The following is a 15,937-nucleotide window of genomic DNA, read 5'->3' as shown; positions in this document are numbered from 1 at the left end:
GAGTAGCCTAAAACATGACATCAAAAAGTACACTGGGAATGAGTTGCTTTAGTGTTACCACTTAATTTCTCATTTAGGAGATCACAAAGGTTAAAAAAAAATCAGGTGACATTTTATTGTGTGTGTGTGTGTGTGTGTGGGGGGTGCATGGTAGGCTATCCTGGCTCCCGGACTATAAAGGGTATTTCTATTCTATTCTAATTCCTATTCCATTCCATTCCATTCTATTCTATTCTATTCTATTCTATTCTATTCTATTCTATTCTATTCCATTTCCTATTCTATTCCATTCCAATTCTATTCTATTCTATTCTATTCCTATTTCTATTCTTTTCTATTCTATTTCTATTGTATTCTTTTCCTATTCTATTCTATTCTATTCTATTCTATTCTATTGTATTCTTTTCCTATTTCTATTCTATTCTATTCTTTTCTATTCTATTTCTATTGTATTCTTTTCCTATTTCTATTCTATTCTATTCTATTCTATTCCTATTTCTATTCTTTTCTATTCTATTTCTATTGCATTCTTTTCCTATTTCTATTCTATTCTATTCTATTCTATTCTATTCTATTCTATTCTATTCTATTCTATTCCTATTTCTATTCTTTTCTATTCTATTTCTATTGTATTCTTTTCCTATTTCTATTCTATTCTATTCTACAAATATATATTTCTTGTCATTTGGGTGAAGGTCTGAGTTTGTGTCGGTTGACTTACCTTCATCGTTGGCCCCCGTCAGGTGTCGCTTCATGCTGCCATGACTGTAACACCTGGTGGGTCTGGGTCCAGGTTCAGGTCCAGGTCCAGGCGACAGGGTAGGACTGTCCTCCTCCACACACTGCTCTGGGATGAGGGAGTGGGTGGAGTAGGTAGAGGAGAAAGGGTCTGCGGTCGCCTTCAGTGATGGAGACCCCAACAGACCGCCTCCATTTTTCCGTTTGCTTCTGGCGATCTCTGCGAATGAGGTGACCCGTGGAGGCGCCGGGGGGGTCGGGGCCCCGCCCTCGCTGAGACGGACCGGGCAGCTCAGCATTCGCTCCAGAGATCCGAGTCGAGGAGTCGGGGATTTGTCCAGGTTACGGTCGTAGCTGCGGGAACGAGGACGGGCGACGGACGAGGAAGAATCCCCGCCTCCAATGAGCCCCTGTCCAACCATAGGGGGGGTGATATTTACATAGACCTGGCCTTCGATCACACCCACAGCGCCTTCAGCATCACCGCTGTCCTGCCGTTTCCTCTTATTCTCCTCCTCAACCCCCTCCTCCTCATCCTCCTCATCTTCATCATCTCGCTGAAAAGAGAGAAACAACAGGAGAAATACAGCAGTTACATTTATTTAGGGGTTACATTCAAGCTCATGGATCAATGACAGATAATACAACAGGGTAACGTAAATGAAACACTAAAGAATAAAAGCTACTGTGTTAACATCAAGGTTATAATAGTTTTGGATTTTTAATTATAGTTCAGTTTTAATTAGTTTTGACTTTTTTTTCTCTGATTCAGTTAGTTTTAATTAGTTTTTATAGCAGGTTTGCTAGTTTTTATTGGTTGTCGTTTTTTTCTGAAAGCTTAGTTTTAGTTTAGTTTAGTTTAGTTTTAGTATGTTTCAGTTTTTTCATATATTTTATCTTACTCGCCATCCTATTCAAAGAAATAAGTGAGGTTTTCCTGGACACTTTATTTGGAGGTCAGGTTAGGGTGTCTGACTGAGCACAGACACAAACATATGTACAGGACCATGGATAAATTCACTATAGCAGGTTGGAGGGGATAATGTAGGTGGGGGCGCGATCCATACACAACGTCATTTATATGAAAACAAAACTGAAACTTTCCATAATTTCACCGTTGGCCGTTGGAACTTCTACACCTCTATTTTCACGTTCTATCCTATATCAACATTGACAAAGATGAAAACTAAGGGAATTTTACACATCATTTTTATACGTTTTAGTTAGTGTTGTGAGCACATAATACAATGTCAGTTAGTTATTGTTTTTTTCTTTTAATTATAGTTTTTATTTATTTCAGTTAACAAAAATATTTTTTCAATTCTAGTTTTCGTCATTCCGTTAGTTTTCATTAACGATAATAACCTTGGTTAACATTAGACAATAAAAGACCTCCAACAGTCATCGATGTCTTTTATTTATTGAGGTTCTCAGCATATGTTCAAACCACGGTTCCTGTCAGTGTCTTCAGGTCTTACATGTGAAACTAACCCAACAGGTACTAAACCAACACTTAATTTTTTTCCAAGATACATTGTGGTAAAAATCTTTTTTTTTTTTTTTTTAATCCTGTAATAAATATTCTGGTGATCATTTAGTAAATTATTGCAATGTTAAGAAGTGGTTCCAGGCACAACAAACCCCGCCCCTCGCACATATTGTACCTTATTTTGGCATCGACCCAGCTGATGTCATCATGTCTATGTGTGTGCTGATGTCAGCATATCAATAGCCTCTATATATGTGCCAAGTTTGAAGTAAATTGAAATAAAATTGATGTTTTTATAGACATTTGAAATTTTGCCCATTATAAGTAAATGGGGAAAAACAAGACTTTAAAAATTTATAAAAAAAGTTGAACTTTGACCTACTTTTTTCAAAATGCAATCACACCTATCCTGCATCACTGGCAATCTATGAACTCAATTTGGAATGAATTCAACCAATGGTTTTGCTGCTAAAGTGTTAACAAATAAAGAACCAAAAAAAAAACAACAACAAACTGAACCAAAAAACAATAGCCCTTGCCCCTCCTTTGGGGGGTGGGGTAATAAAATATTAGAGCTCAACACAAAGGGTTTTGCACTTTTCATTTCACACAGTGACACTGGGTTAATGACACTCTGGTCATAAACCCAATGTGACTTTGAGCTTAAAGGTAACTGTACTCCAGCATCATATATTGAACATTACAGTTTATTTTGCATCTTAGTTTAATTATCCAGTTTTATTTTATCCAGGTCTGTTTTTATATCTTGTGTTTTTTACTGTCATGCTGCTACTGTACTGTAATTTCCCAAATTGGGATCATTAGTAGATCTGTCCATCCATGCATCCATGCTGTAAATTTACAGCATCGAAAGACTTAAATTGTAGCAGAAACTGTTACAGCAGTGGACTTAATACAGGATTTATGAAGGAAATACTTGATGTAGATTCATTATTTTACCGGAGTAGTTTTTTGGACCTTGGACAGAACTATAGGACTGTTTCTGTCAGACGTCTATGTTTTGATGGAGAACTATGAGGCTTCATTAGGGAGATGTGTTTATTTGTTAGTTGCTGGTATGAAAACCAGTACTTATGGATCCTGCTGCTACGCTTGACTGATAAAAAGGCGTGAATTGTTGAAAGCTCAAGAAATTAAGCTTTCCAATAATGTATAACATGTGGTATCTCAAACTCAGTGTTGTTGACAAAAGAAATTAATTCACTTTTAAGTGTGTTGGAGTCTTAAGGGGTTAAAGTTAATAGAGGATCAAATTATAAATTGGACTTTCATAAAATGTAATTTAATCTAGATTTGCAGTAAACTTTAAAATGATATTTCACTTCAGACTTTTTTTTAATTTCAAGGTTATTATCGGAAACGAAAACTAACGAAATGACGAAAACTAGAATTATAAAAACATTTTCATTAACTGAAATAAATAAAAACTATAATTAAAAGAAAAAAAGGATAACTAACTGAAACTGTATTGTGTGTTTACAAAACTAACTAAAACGTATAAAAATTATGGATAAAATTCCCTTCGTTTTTGTCTTTGTCAATGTCGGATTGATACAAAAGCGATTTATTTCCCTCAAGCAATTTTAGCTGCTGGCACCATATGATATTTAATGGTCCGTCACTTCTCGTCACTTGTCGTTTAGTCGTCTTCTGGTCCCCACTCTACCTGGAAACATGGAGGCTAAAGTTGGGAGAAAGCAGCAGAGTCCTGTCTGGGTTTTATTTGAATTCAACAGTGAAGAAGATAAAAGATATAAAGAAACTAAAACTAAACTAAAACTAAGCATTTAGAAAATAACGAAAACTAATGCCGCATTTCCACTACGTGGAACAAGCTTGGCTCGGCTTGACTCGGTATTCCAGGAGACTGTTTCCATTACTAGATACTACTGACTTTACAGTACCTGAACATCATAGCGATGCGGCACGTTACTTTGTGTCGTCTGTTCAGAGAGTTGCTGATAAACTCGCTCGTTGCACGTTGTCTTGTCTGAATTTTTACGTCGGCCACCAAAGACTGAATCTCCTCGACCGACCATGGTGTAGTTTTGAGCTGTTATCATGTGGATTAATGTACCGCTATATTTACTGTCCACTTCCACATCTGTTTTTTGTAAAACAGCGGGTCACAGAGACAACTCTCTGACCAGTCAGTGGTCTGCAGTGTTTACACGTCACGTTTTAGTATCTGGTCCCCGGTCCTGGAACCTCGGCTGAGGTGATACCAAAAAACTAGTACCGGGTACCAGATTCCAGGTCGTTTTTCGTAATGGAAACACAAAAAGGCCAAGCTGAGTTGAGTCAAGCCGATACCACGCAGTGGAAACGGGGCATAATAAAAACTAGTAAACCTGCTCTAAAAACTAATTAAAACTAACTGAATTAGAGAAAAAAAAAGTCAAATCTAAATAAAACTAAATTATGATGAAATATCCAAAACTATGATAATCTTGTTTAATTCTAAGGTTTTAATGTTTGGCGAAGCATAATTAAAGCCATGATGAAATCAGTTTTAAAAATGGTGTAACCCAGCCTCAGAAACAGATGAATAACATGACATTTATTGATCTAATGTCTCCACTCACATTAGATGACTCTCCCTCTTCGTCTTCCTCCTGCAGCCCCTCTTCATCAGCTCGCTGCCTGAACAGGAAGTACTCACTGGGCTGGGTTGGGGTGGGGCTTCCTTTGCTGTGTTCATCCGAGCAGCTGTTGACCGAGGATCCTGCAGGACTGGGCGATGACTGAGATGAGAGGTCACAGGTCACCAGCTTATAATAGTTCTGGGTAGCGACAACAAGTCTCGCCTGGCTCTGGAGACAGGACACGAGGTCACCTGACGACACAGAATGGGGAGGGTGGTAGGAGTTGCAGTTGGCGTCGAGGTCCAGAGCGCCCTGGTGTTCAACTGAACATGAGCAGGTGGAGGAGGTGGACAGGTGGGGTTCACAGATGAGGGAGAAGGTGCTGCCGAAGCAGGGGGGTTGTTGTGGGACATGGGGAGGCTCTGTAGGCGAGGTGTGAAGATCCAGATAAAAAGCCCCACTTGTTAGGTCCTGTTGGTTTCCTGGCGGATCAGAGACCGACGAGGTGAAGGAGTGATCGGTTGAGCTGTTGAGGTTGGTCTGTGCAGATACTGGAGGCTTCTCTGGAATTCCATTGTTCATCCTGTTGTAAATGGCACTGAAGTTGACCAGCACGCCGTCTGAGCTATTGCAAGATGAGTCACTGCCATAACCTTGCTGGCACTCTGAGAACGGCTCTGAGAAGGTTTCAGGGAAGTGCTGAGCGTAGTTCTGGGAGAGCGCACAGCAAGAGCAATGCTGAGTTGAAGAGTTGGATGAGTACGACCCAGTCTTACTGCTCTGGCCACATCTCATAGGATGATCCTCACCTTCGTCATCATCATCGCCCCAGTCGCGTTCTCCACAATCCATTGACATGTTGGAACCGCTGCTGTGGTGGCGCTTCTGGCTATCCAGTCCTAAGATGTCCATGTCCTCCAGATGGTTGGAGAGGTCCGAGGACCCGTCCCTTTGTCCGAATGAGTTATGCAAAACAAAGGGCTTGGAAGAGAAGCTGAGGTCATGTAAGTGGAAGGAAGCCATCCCATCATCGAGACCAGAGTTAGTGTCACTGTGGAGGTGAAAGGACGAGTCTTCAAGGTAACCACTGAGATTGTCACCATCATCCTCTCCGTATTCTTCATCCTCATCGTCTTCAGTATTCAGCAGGAATGGATTATGACGCAAAGGATTCCTGTTCCTCGGTTTGACTTTGGGTAAAGTGTGTGCTGTTATTAGTTGGTCCTCTGAGTTGCTTGAAGTGAAGGATGAATCATCGCTTGCTGTGCTGCCTCCTCTCCCACCACCCTTCCTCTCTCTTCCTCTGCTCTGGGAAGACCAAGAGCTACTAGAGGTCTGGATCAGACTGCTGTAGAGCAGAGCCTCTCTCTGGAGAACATCTCTCTCAGGAAGTGAAGTGGTGCGACTTAACCCCAGGTTCTCTGGTGGACTAAATGGGTTGCTCCTTTTCAGAGAGTCTCCACAGCCACCTTGCCGACCCCCTGACACCTGGCAGTGCACCAGAGGGATGTGGTGCACTATTAGCGTCTCACCAGATAGCTTGGGAGTGCTGGCCATGGTCCAGGAGGAGAGGGAGGGGCTGCGACTAGAAGAGGAGGAGGGACCCTGTGAAGGCGAGAGAGATGGTGAATGGGAGGAATGTCCGAGGGTTTTGTTCACACGAGATTTGAAAGGCCCAGCTATGCAGGACCTCCAGGGTTCTGGAAAGAGAGGTCAGGGAAGTCTACGCCGTGGTCAGAGTGGTACATCTGCAGAGTAGAAAAAGAGACAGAAGAAATGGATTATGAAAGCAGGCAAACACAGACGTCTGAGCACACACAAATACAAAACCAGCAAAAAGTGTTCAGAAAACGCAAACCTCCGCCAAGCACCCCGAACAGTGTGCATGTGTGGATCAACTATTTCTTTTTAAATTCAACAGTTTCAAGGTTGTTCCATACAGCAGAAAAAGTTGAAGCTTTGCAGCAGTCGTGTGTATGTCAAATTATATTAAATTCCAATCAATATTTGTTGAGTTCTAATGAAAAATGTGTCGTAAATGGGATTTTCAATGTTAAATTGAAATGTCCACAGAGTCCACATTCCACAGTGGATGTGGACAATTTTGTGTCAGATACAAGATATTGTTATAAGCTACGTGTGGATCAAATTGGAGGCTAATCGGAGTCGTTTTGAATTTTTTATGAATTTTCAAAAATTGCTCAATGATGAGAGATAGGAAAATTGTAGACTTTGTGACCTTGCTGTGACCTTGAACTTTGGCCTACTTGGCCCAAAATTTAATGGGCTGGTCCCAGGGCCTAGGCCTATCCATGGGTACAATTTGGTAAAGATGGTTGGAATAGTTTTCCCGTAAAGTTGCTAACAAACAAACAAACACGCAAACAAACACACAAAGCAAAGTGATCACAATACCTCCTGGTAATAATACGATAGCCTAGCCCACCCTCATGTGCACTGTTAACCATGTAAACCGGACCCATCAAAAACAAGCCACAACATTCAGTTTTTTTTGGAATTGAGATGTTTATTAGAGAACATAACGACAAATATTTTTAATGTTTGTGTTAAAGCTTCAAATTTTAAAGGAGCAAGTGATGGTTCCAATGTAGAAAAGTGAACACAGACATTTTCTGCCTTTTTGTCTCGTCTCTTCTGAGCTACACTCCATGTTGTTCGTGTTGATCCTGGCGTCATGTGCATCACAATAAATGTCCATGTGAAAGACAACAGTAGAACCAATGTTTAAAAGCAGCGAAATTAAGGAAACAAAGCTGAACGGAATAATTTTTTTTTTTTAACGACTTTATCATTTTTCCATCACAATTACATCCTTAAGGCATATCTTATGCAATTCTTGAACTTGCCCCCCCCCCCCCAAATCCAGGTGGCATCCCCACAAATACATCCATATAAATGCACAGACAAACAGACCACCAAAATCTGACTGTTGTTTAAGCTGAAGTGCAAGGAGCCTCCCTGCTTTATCTCCATGTTCATAATATACGTGTCTGGATTTAAAAATATTTTTTTCGGCTTTCCATGTCATTCGTGTATTAAATTCACTTTGTAACAGTAGTTTCTCTTTAAAAAGATCTGGTGTAGGCGAAAAAGCATAGCGCCTGTCAGTATCTGCAATTTTTTCAGTGAGCTCTTTACGTTGTTTGGAACGCTCCTTGTCCCTATATGCCACATAAGAGATAACTTGGCCCCTAATGAAGGCTTTCATAGACTCCCACAGAACTCCCCTTGATACATCCTGAGTGTCATTAATTTCCAAAAAGAAGTCAATCTGATTATTGAGAAATGTTCTAAAATTTTTGCATAACAGTAACTGAGGGTCTAGCCGCCAAGTGCGTTGGGGCGCTACATCGTCTGGAAAAATGCGATCCATCTGCACTGGGCTATGATCTGATAATACTGTACTGTGATATTTACTGTCGGAAATGAAAGGAATTAGCTGGTTATCGACAATGAAATAATCAATCCTTGAGTAACTATGATGAACGGAGGAGAAGAAGGAGAATTGCTTCGTAGTTGGATTTTTTATACGCCAGGGGTCCGATAAACCATAAGAGTGAAGGAGGGAATTAACAGCCACTGCAGCTGACGATAGTGTTGTTTGACCTTACACCTGACCTGTCTAGCTGGGCATGAAGGACGCACTTAAAGTCTCCACCGAGAATTAGTTTGTAGGAATTAAGGTCCGGAAGAGTTGAAAAAAATTAAGAAAGAATTGTGCATTGTCCCAATTCGGTCCATAGATGTTAGCCAATATTAATGGTGTATTAAATAGTTTGCCCACTGCAATAACGTATCTGCCGTTAGCATCTGATATTACCTCAGAGTGTTCAAATGGAATCCCCTTCCTAATTAGAATTGCTGTTCCCCTGGCTTTAAAGTTGAAATGTGAATGCTATATTTGTCCAATCCACTTGCAACTTAGCCTTTTTTGAGAATTAATATTTAAATGTGTCTTCTGTAGTAACATTACATCAGGTTTTAATAATTTCAAATGACTGAATATTTTACTTCGTTTAACCAAATTATTCAGCCCTTTGTTCCAGCTTATGAACGAAACTGCTCCTCGCTGATTATTTACATTATCAAACGGAATAATTTTTTAATCAATTTAAGTCGATTAATTAATAAATGGATGTTGATAAGTGAGTGATGCACATTTTGTTTTTATTATATTTTTTTTATAGTTATTATTACTATTTATTACTATTACTATTTATGAGTCCGCATCTTGATAGTGCACATAAATTTCATTGCACATTTTGTATAATGACAATAAAGTATCTTATCTTATCTTCTCTTAATTGATTCAGCTCCGGTCTTGTATGTGCACAAGACAGTGAATCAAACAGTACAAAACTACAGACTGTGCATCCATCCTGTCTCAAAGAGGAAGATGAGTCAGCACCGTGAGAAGTGGAAACAGTGAGATCAACACACCAACAACCAGCAGCTGAGTCTGGAACAGCCCTATGATCTCATCCCACTTCCATGTTCCACCCTTAAGCACAAGAAACACATGGACACTGGCATGTCTGTGACTAGAGCTGGGCAGAAAGGCCATATTTAACATATGCACAAATAGTAAAGGTTAAATAGAGTGAATGATGATTACATGTTACGGAATAGAGTGAGCTGTATGTCCTCTAAAAGAAACCACATATGAAAGTCAATGTATATAATATATATACTAATATAATGTTTAATATTTACTAAAGTATACTGTTATAATATGAAAATTTAGACAAACCTAAAGCAGCAAAGTGAAGCCGTACTGTAGCTGCAATACAATTTTGGACCAAAATGAATATCATTGTAGCGCTACAACTGATTAATCGATTAGGTGCTTGAAGTGAATGGAAAACTTCACGATTCAATTAATCGACTCGAATTGATTGAAGGGAAATATTCTATTGCAGTTTTCCTGAATTGAAGCTTCTTTGTGCATCCCAATAAGTGTCTGTGTGAAACACAACAGTAGAACCAATGTTTAACAGCAGAGAAATGAAGGAAACAAAGCTTTGATTCCGGAGAATTGTGGTTGAATGATTTTTTTGGATCACTTTGAGTCGATTAATCAGTTGCAGCTAGGGCTGGGTAAAAAAATTGATTTAATCGATCTTATATCAATCTCATTTTAATTTTGCATAATCGATTAATAGTGGATGAGATAGATTTTTCAGAGCAGGACCAGGAGTACGTGGAACTGCGGGCGGCTCCATCTTGCGAACCCCTGGGAGGCTGTCTTGGTCTCACTCGCAACAGCTCTGTTGTGGAAAAGATGCGGAGGAAGGGTGGGGAAAACCCCTCTGCTTGAGGTTCTGCCGGCCTCAAACTGGAACCCACAGTGTGAAGGAACTGACCGCCCGGCGAGTCACCGAAGCCGGTCGTTGTTGGAATATCAACTTGGATCCATACTATCACCTGTGGCTGAGTATGGAGCTGGAGGAAGAGTAAAGCGACAATGTCCGACCACTACGCTACACCCCCACCCACCCCCGACCAACATTCACAGAGCGTGCGCACCCCCCAGCCCTGCTGCGTTCCGACCAACAATCACGGAGCACCACCCCCCCCCCTGTTAACTCTGAACATTCTACGTCTAGATGTTTTGTTCTGACCATAATGAATAATTTAAAAATACAACTGTCTTTTGTCAAATCAGCCTTAAAACTTCAAAATAACTGACATTTATTGCGATAATTACGTAATATGTTCTGTAAACTGTTCCGATTTTAGTCATCTGACTTACAAATACTGTGGAAATGATGTATTCATATACTGTACAAAGAACCCTTATATAACCGTGGCTGACAGTATTACAATAAGTAACTAGACTGGACTTGGAAATATGAGATGTGCTGTGTTTTCTCAACTTACTTGAATGTTAGATTTTGGGTTTTCCTTTAACATTATTACTAAGTACAGTATGAGCTGGATTAGGACCCAACAGCAGCATCACTGGGATCATGACCTGGTGTAAGTACAACTCATAGTAATCCCACTATTATTCCTTCTTCATAAATGTAATCCCAGACAAATCCATCCACATGTGAAAGCAAATTCTTAAATTATTCCAAAGGTCTTTAAAGTGCTGAAGTGGAAATGGAAAGCAGAAGGATTTAAGAAAACAAATGTAGATATACAGGTATAATAATGTGGACATATGTAGATTTTATGAATAAATATTACATAATAGACTTTTAAAGTAGCTACAGTCTGACGATTTAAGGAATTTTATAGTACCATTAATAAGATTAGTGTTTCCAATGTAGACAGCAAGCAATGTTAAAACACGATGCCAGAACTTCAAATGGGTTTAAGGGATTAGCTGCAGGATGAGGGAGTCAGGATTGTGTAATCTATAAAGACAAGGCAGTTGGCATTAGCAAAACACTAACACAGACAAGTCAAAGTTACTTCAACAACAGTCTCCTATGTGACATTGTCGTGCTTTTAAAATTGCTTCGTGGGTGTCAGTCATTTGAGTTAAAACACTGGCTTATTTGATCATGTTCAACTGATTGCATATGATTTTTTACAGAGAATGAATGTGTTTATTATGTACTTTCTGGTGCACAGCTTTGTAAGCAAGTCTGCAATACAGAAAAATAGCTATGAAAGAAAATATAGCAGGTTAGGCAACAGAATCCACAATCTAGGATAAGTTTCATACATTATAAAACTAAAAATGACCAATAATCCAATCCAGTATTCACAATATTGTCTGAGGTTTTTTTTTTATTATTGTTATTATTTTTTTTATGTGATTTTGAATAATGTTGCTATTTATAACTAAGAAAGAGTCAAAAAGGTAAATAGCAAATCAGTTTTATCTTGAAAAAAATCACTAGCTTTGAAAAAAAACTCCACAAACTTTCTTAGTTCTTTGTCCAAAATGTCATTTTTTAAAAAAAAATTGCCAATATTCAAATGTTCAAACCTCACATACAAAATAAAGATAGAATAAAATCGTTATAGCAATTTCTTCAAACACCTTCTCAGACAAAACTATTGGTCTGATTCATTTCAAATTTTATGTCGGCTAAAATTTGCTTAGAGGTCTTATTTCTGTCTTTGTGCATAAGAAATCAATCTAAGTGAATCCCCAAAGGAACTTTGTGTTGGTAAATGCAAGTTCTGCAAATTTACAGGATTTCAGCTCTGTTCAACATGTTGATGGTCATATGAACTATGTTTTCAGCTCAAAAATGTCCAATTTCAAAACAATTAATGCTACATTTTCATGTCACAAATGGCTAAATTATATTTGAACTGAATTTACCTGAAAAACAAATATTCTATTCTTTTAGATTCCCCAATCTTTCTTACAAGATTCTATCCTTCATATCACATGTTTTATTTTTACAGGTTCAATATGGAGTATGGTGCTGATCCATCCTGCTTATGTTACGCCAATACATACATTAAGAATGTCACACGTCACTTTTTAAATCAATAGTTTTCTAATAATAAGCATTTTTATGAAGAAATAACAATTCTATATTGTTATTTACTCTTTAGTATGATGATAAACTGTACAATAAATAATTCTGATCCTAGTTTTTGCACAGGGATCATTTGTGGAAACGGTGACATGGCTGCCGAGCATCAGTATGATGGGATCCACAACAACCATGTTATGTTAATAATAATAATAATAATAATAATAATAATAATAATAATAATAATAATAATAATAATAAATATGAACAACCTGAAATGTCTTACGAGTAGTCAGAACAATTTTGACAATATTCTGTCTGTTATTAAATGTTTTGTGCATTTGTAGATCCACTGTGATCTGTAAGTTATAATGTACATGTGAAAATGATAAACTGAGACAGAACATTGTTAAAATTACATTAATTTTTTTCAGTTTGTTCATGTTATTCACATCTTTTTAAAGGATAGTTTGTAGACGTAAACCTTTTCATAATGTAAATTTACTTTTTTTTGCCCTAAAATATTGAGAAAAGTTTGGAGTTGACATTATTTACATATTATTATGTTATTATTTTACTGGTTCGGCCCACTGCAGATCAAATTTAGCTGAATGTGGCCCCTGAACTAACATGAGTTTGACGCCCCTGTTCCAGAGGGTAGCAGTTCAAAGAGGGAGGATCCTTAATGATGTTATGTGGACTGTTATGGTACTGTGATGGGGCGAGGTCTTGTAGCGGGGGCCGGGGGGGTTGATCTTTTCGACATTCTTCATGACTCTTTTCAGTCTTTTTGTCTGCAGTTGTGCAGGTTACATAATGCCACCAGCAGCTTCCTTTCTACCCTGTTCTTTTTGTGCACTCAGAGACGTGTCTCTGGATGATGGCTGTAGTATTGTGAGTCGTCACATACATGGACTCCAAGTAAATTAAAGTCTGAACCATCGTTTATGCAGAGAGGAGGTGAGGCTATGTCGCATTTCCTCCTGAACTCCAGTATAATCTTTATTTTTGTAGTGTTCACTATCAACTTATTCACCAACCACCACTCTGACAGCTGCTGCAGCCAATAAGACATCCATGAGCACAGCACCACTGGCTCTGCCTTTGGACTTCAACGCTTTTCTAAGATGGGTGTGTGCCGGAAACAGGACCGGAAAAAGACTGTCTAACTGGTCCAGATGAGGAAAAGGAACAGCCTTGTATGTATTTTGGATGTTGGAATAAATATTATTAGATCAGATTAGATAGAATTTTGCTGATTCCTTGGGCAGAACCCTCAGGAAATTAATTCAGGGTACTCTGCTCTATATAGTACTGCAGCGTTGTGGAAGAGCTTAACCGGGGACTGGAGTTAAGAATTAGACTCACTACAAACTCTATATGCATCACATCAGCTGCAACAATGTTTGACTGCATTGTCCCTGTCAAACAAACAAATAAATAAATAAATACCCCATTGTTTCAGAGTTCGCTTGCTGACAGAAACTGGGAAGCCTTTTTCTTAAAACAGTTCAAGCAAGCTACATTTTGAAAATACTCAATTCAAAAGTCCAAACCCCTTTCTTCAGACGTCCCTCTGAAGCCACACCTCCAGAGTACTGGCACGCTCAATGCTTGCTCCTGAGGGTACACAAGCGCTACACAGCAACAATTTGCCGGCTGACGCTCTGCTCCGTCCCCAGCTTGGGCTCTGACGCCATCTACGGTCCGGCCCGGCCCAGCCCCAGCTCCGTGTCCGACACTGGCTGAGGCTCCGACTACAGCCCCAGCTCCTGCTTTGACCCCGCCTGAGGCTCCGTCCCCGGCTCCAGTCCCGTACGGCCCCGCCTTGGGCTCCAACACCGACTACGGCCCCGGCTGAGGCTCCGGCTCGCGTATCCATGCATACCTCACTCAGTCTTCTCTAACCCCCCCGCTCTTCCAGAACAGCCCCAGTTCAGACCTATCTGACTAACGTTACATTTCCTAGTGATTTATGTTGGTGGCGAAACAGTTTGCCGGTGAACTTTCCATCCTAATATAACTAATATAGCCAGGTTCTGGCTTCATTTCCTGTACAAATGCTTCCAGCCTCTGGGAATGCGCGATTCATGCTCGAAGAGGGGTACGCGCAGAGGGGGGAAGGGGGAGGGGCAAATGGCAGTTGAGTTTGATAGACATAACACTGTTCACGTATTTCGATTGGGCACTCAAAATGATTGGTGTTTTTTCAGTCCTGTCCGTTCCACAGGCGACTAATTTTTTTAATTTTTTTGTCAGAGCATTTAATTAATTAGTTGTAATCGGGGTGTGAAGGGGATTTTAAGGACTATAGTACAAAATGCTCCAGGAAAACATCTCAGGCCCCACCTTTAAGTCCTGCCTGGTTACAATCCCCTGCTATGATGTGTGCTCCATTGGGATGGGCTCTCAGCTGTTTAAGGATGGCTGGTAAATGTCCCTGAACTGCACAAGTGTTAGCATCAGGGGGGACATAAACAGCTGTAGCAGTGACAAAGCAACAATCCTACTGTCAATGCACCATTGTGTCACTGTGGATGGAAATACTAAGATTCCCTCATCTGCTCTCACTCAACTTGCCAGTCACTAGTGTGGCCTGCTAGCGGTATTGCAGCATCGTTAATGAGACCATGTAGCAGATGTAGCCTTAGCAGCTTTGCATGATGACCATGCATGATGACTATGAAGCAATTCAAAGTGATGTGAAGCTCCAGTTTGTCATTTGTTGGTTATGGATCTAGCATTGGTGAAAATGGTTGGGAGTGCAGGTTTAGCTGGTCACTTCCTTCGCCTAGCCTGTAGCCTAGCCTGGAATCCTTGCTAATGCTTCCAATCCCTCCTGCGTCTTGACAGTAGGATTGTTGAGCAACAATCCTACTGTCAATGCACCAGTCATTCCGTGCGTTTACATGACAACTTTTATTCCTGGTTTAAACTGATTAAAGGTTAGATCCTATTTCAGATGCCCATGTAAACACCTTATTCCAGTTGAAAAAGAAAAGTCTGGATTAAATTTAAACCCAATTAAAGTCACTGGTTTAATCCACTTTTGAATCCGGTCTAAATTATTCCTCGGACATGTAAACCCTTTATTCCGTTTGGACCTTATTCCTGCCATTCTGCACATGCTCGTTGTCTTGTCCTGTCACGATGACGCACACATTCTGCGCTGGCGGAAGAATATGCAGTGCAGTCTAGTCAACCCAAACCGTTCCAGTGGGCTATTCTGATGGGATCTACCAGCCTGGAAAACCCTGAAGGAACAGTTCACCACCTGTTTTTTATTCATTCATTCGTCATGCACTAATGAGTTCGATAAGTGGGCAAATCAGTTTGCACTGCAGTGCACTGATTGCCTTGTTCTCGCAGCCCTTCCATTAGCTTAGCTTAGCCTAGCTTAGCATAATCGCTTCATTCCTATGGTCAGACGTAGCCAGGCTTTTATAGGTGATTTATGGTATTTTATGAGTGATTTTGTGAAATTCGATTCTCCCTAATCATTCCTTTAGTCCGGTGGGGTCAATAGGATCACAAATTGAGGCTCAAATCATTGCGATGTGACTTACTGCACTAATAAAATCTTGGGAAATAAAAACTAATGCAAAGCTAAAACGGTAAAGCAAAGCTAATTTAGCGCA

General features: G+C 39.8%; 1 protein-coding gene across 3 annotated transcripts in view; it reads right to left on the bottom strand.

Annotated features, from left to right (window-relative positions):
- The window catches only part of rusc2 (RUN and SH3 domain containing 2), a 58,293-nt gene that overhangs the window by 24,639 nt on the left and 17,717 nt on the right, over positions 1–15,937 (bottom strand). For all 3 annotated transcript variants that reach the window (XM_030142677.1, XM_030142678.1, XM_030142679.1), the window contains exons 2-3: positions 4,834–6,581; positions 722–1,295 (exon numbers count right to left, since the gene is read on the bottom strand). In XM_030142677.1, the coding sequence (XP_029998537.1) occupies positions 722–1,295; positions 4,834–6,390 (2,131 nt within the window). In that variant the 5' untranslated portion in view covers positions 6,391–6,581. The remainder of the gene's footprint in view (positions 1–721; positions 1,296–4,833; positions 6,582–15,937) is intronic.

The sequence above is a fragment of the Sphaeramia orbicularis genome, chromosome 9 (genome assembly GCF_902148855.1).
Source record: "Sphaeramia orbicularis chromosome 9, fSphaOr1.1, whole genome shotgun sequence".
In the NCBI taxonomy this organism is placed as follows: Eukaryota; Metazoa; Chordata; class Actinopteri; order Kurtiformes; family Apogonidae; genus Sphaeramia; species Sphaeramia orbicularis.
Note: the sequence above shows the minus strand (reverse complement) of the source record. Positions and strands in the feature narration are given on the sequence as shown.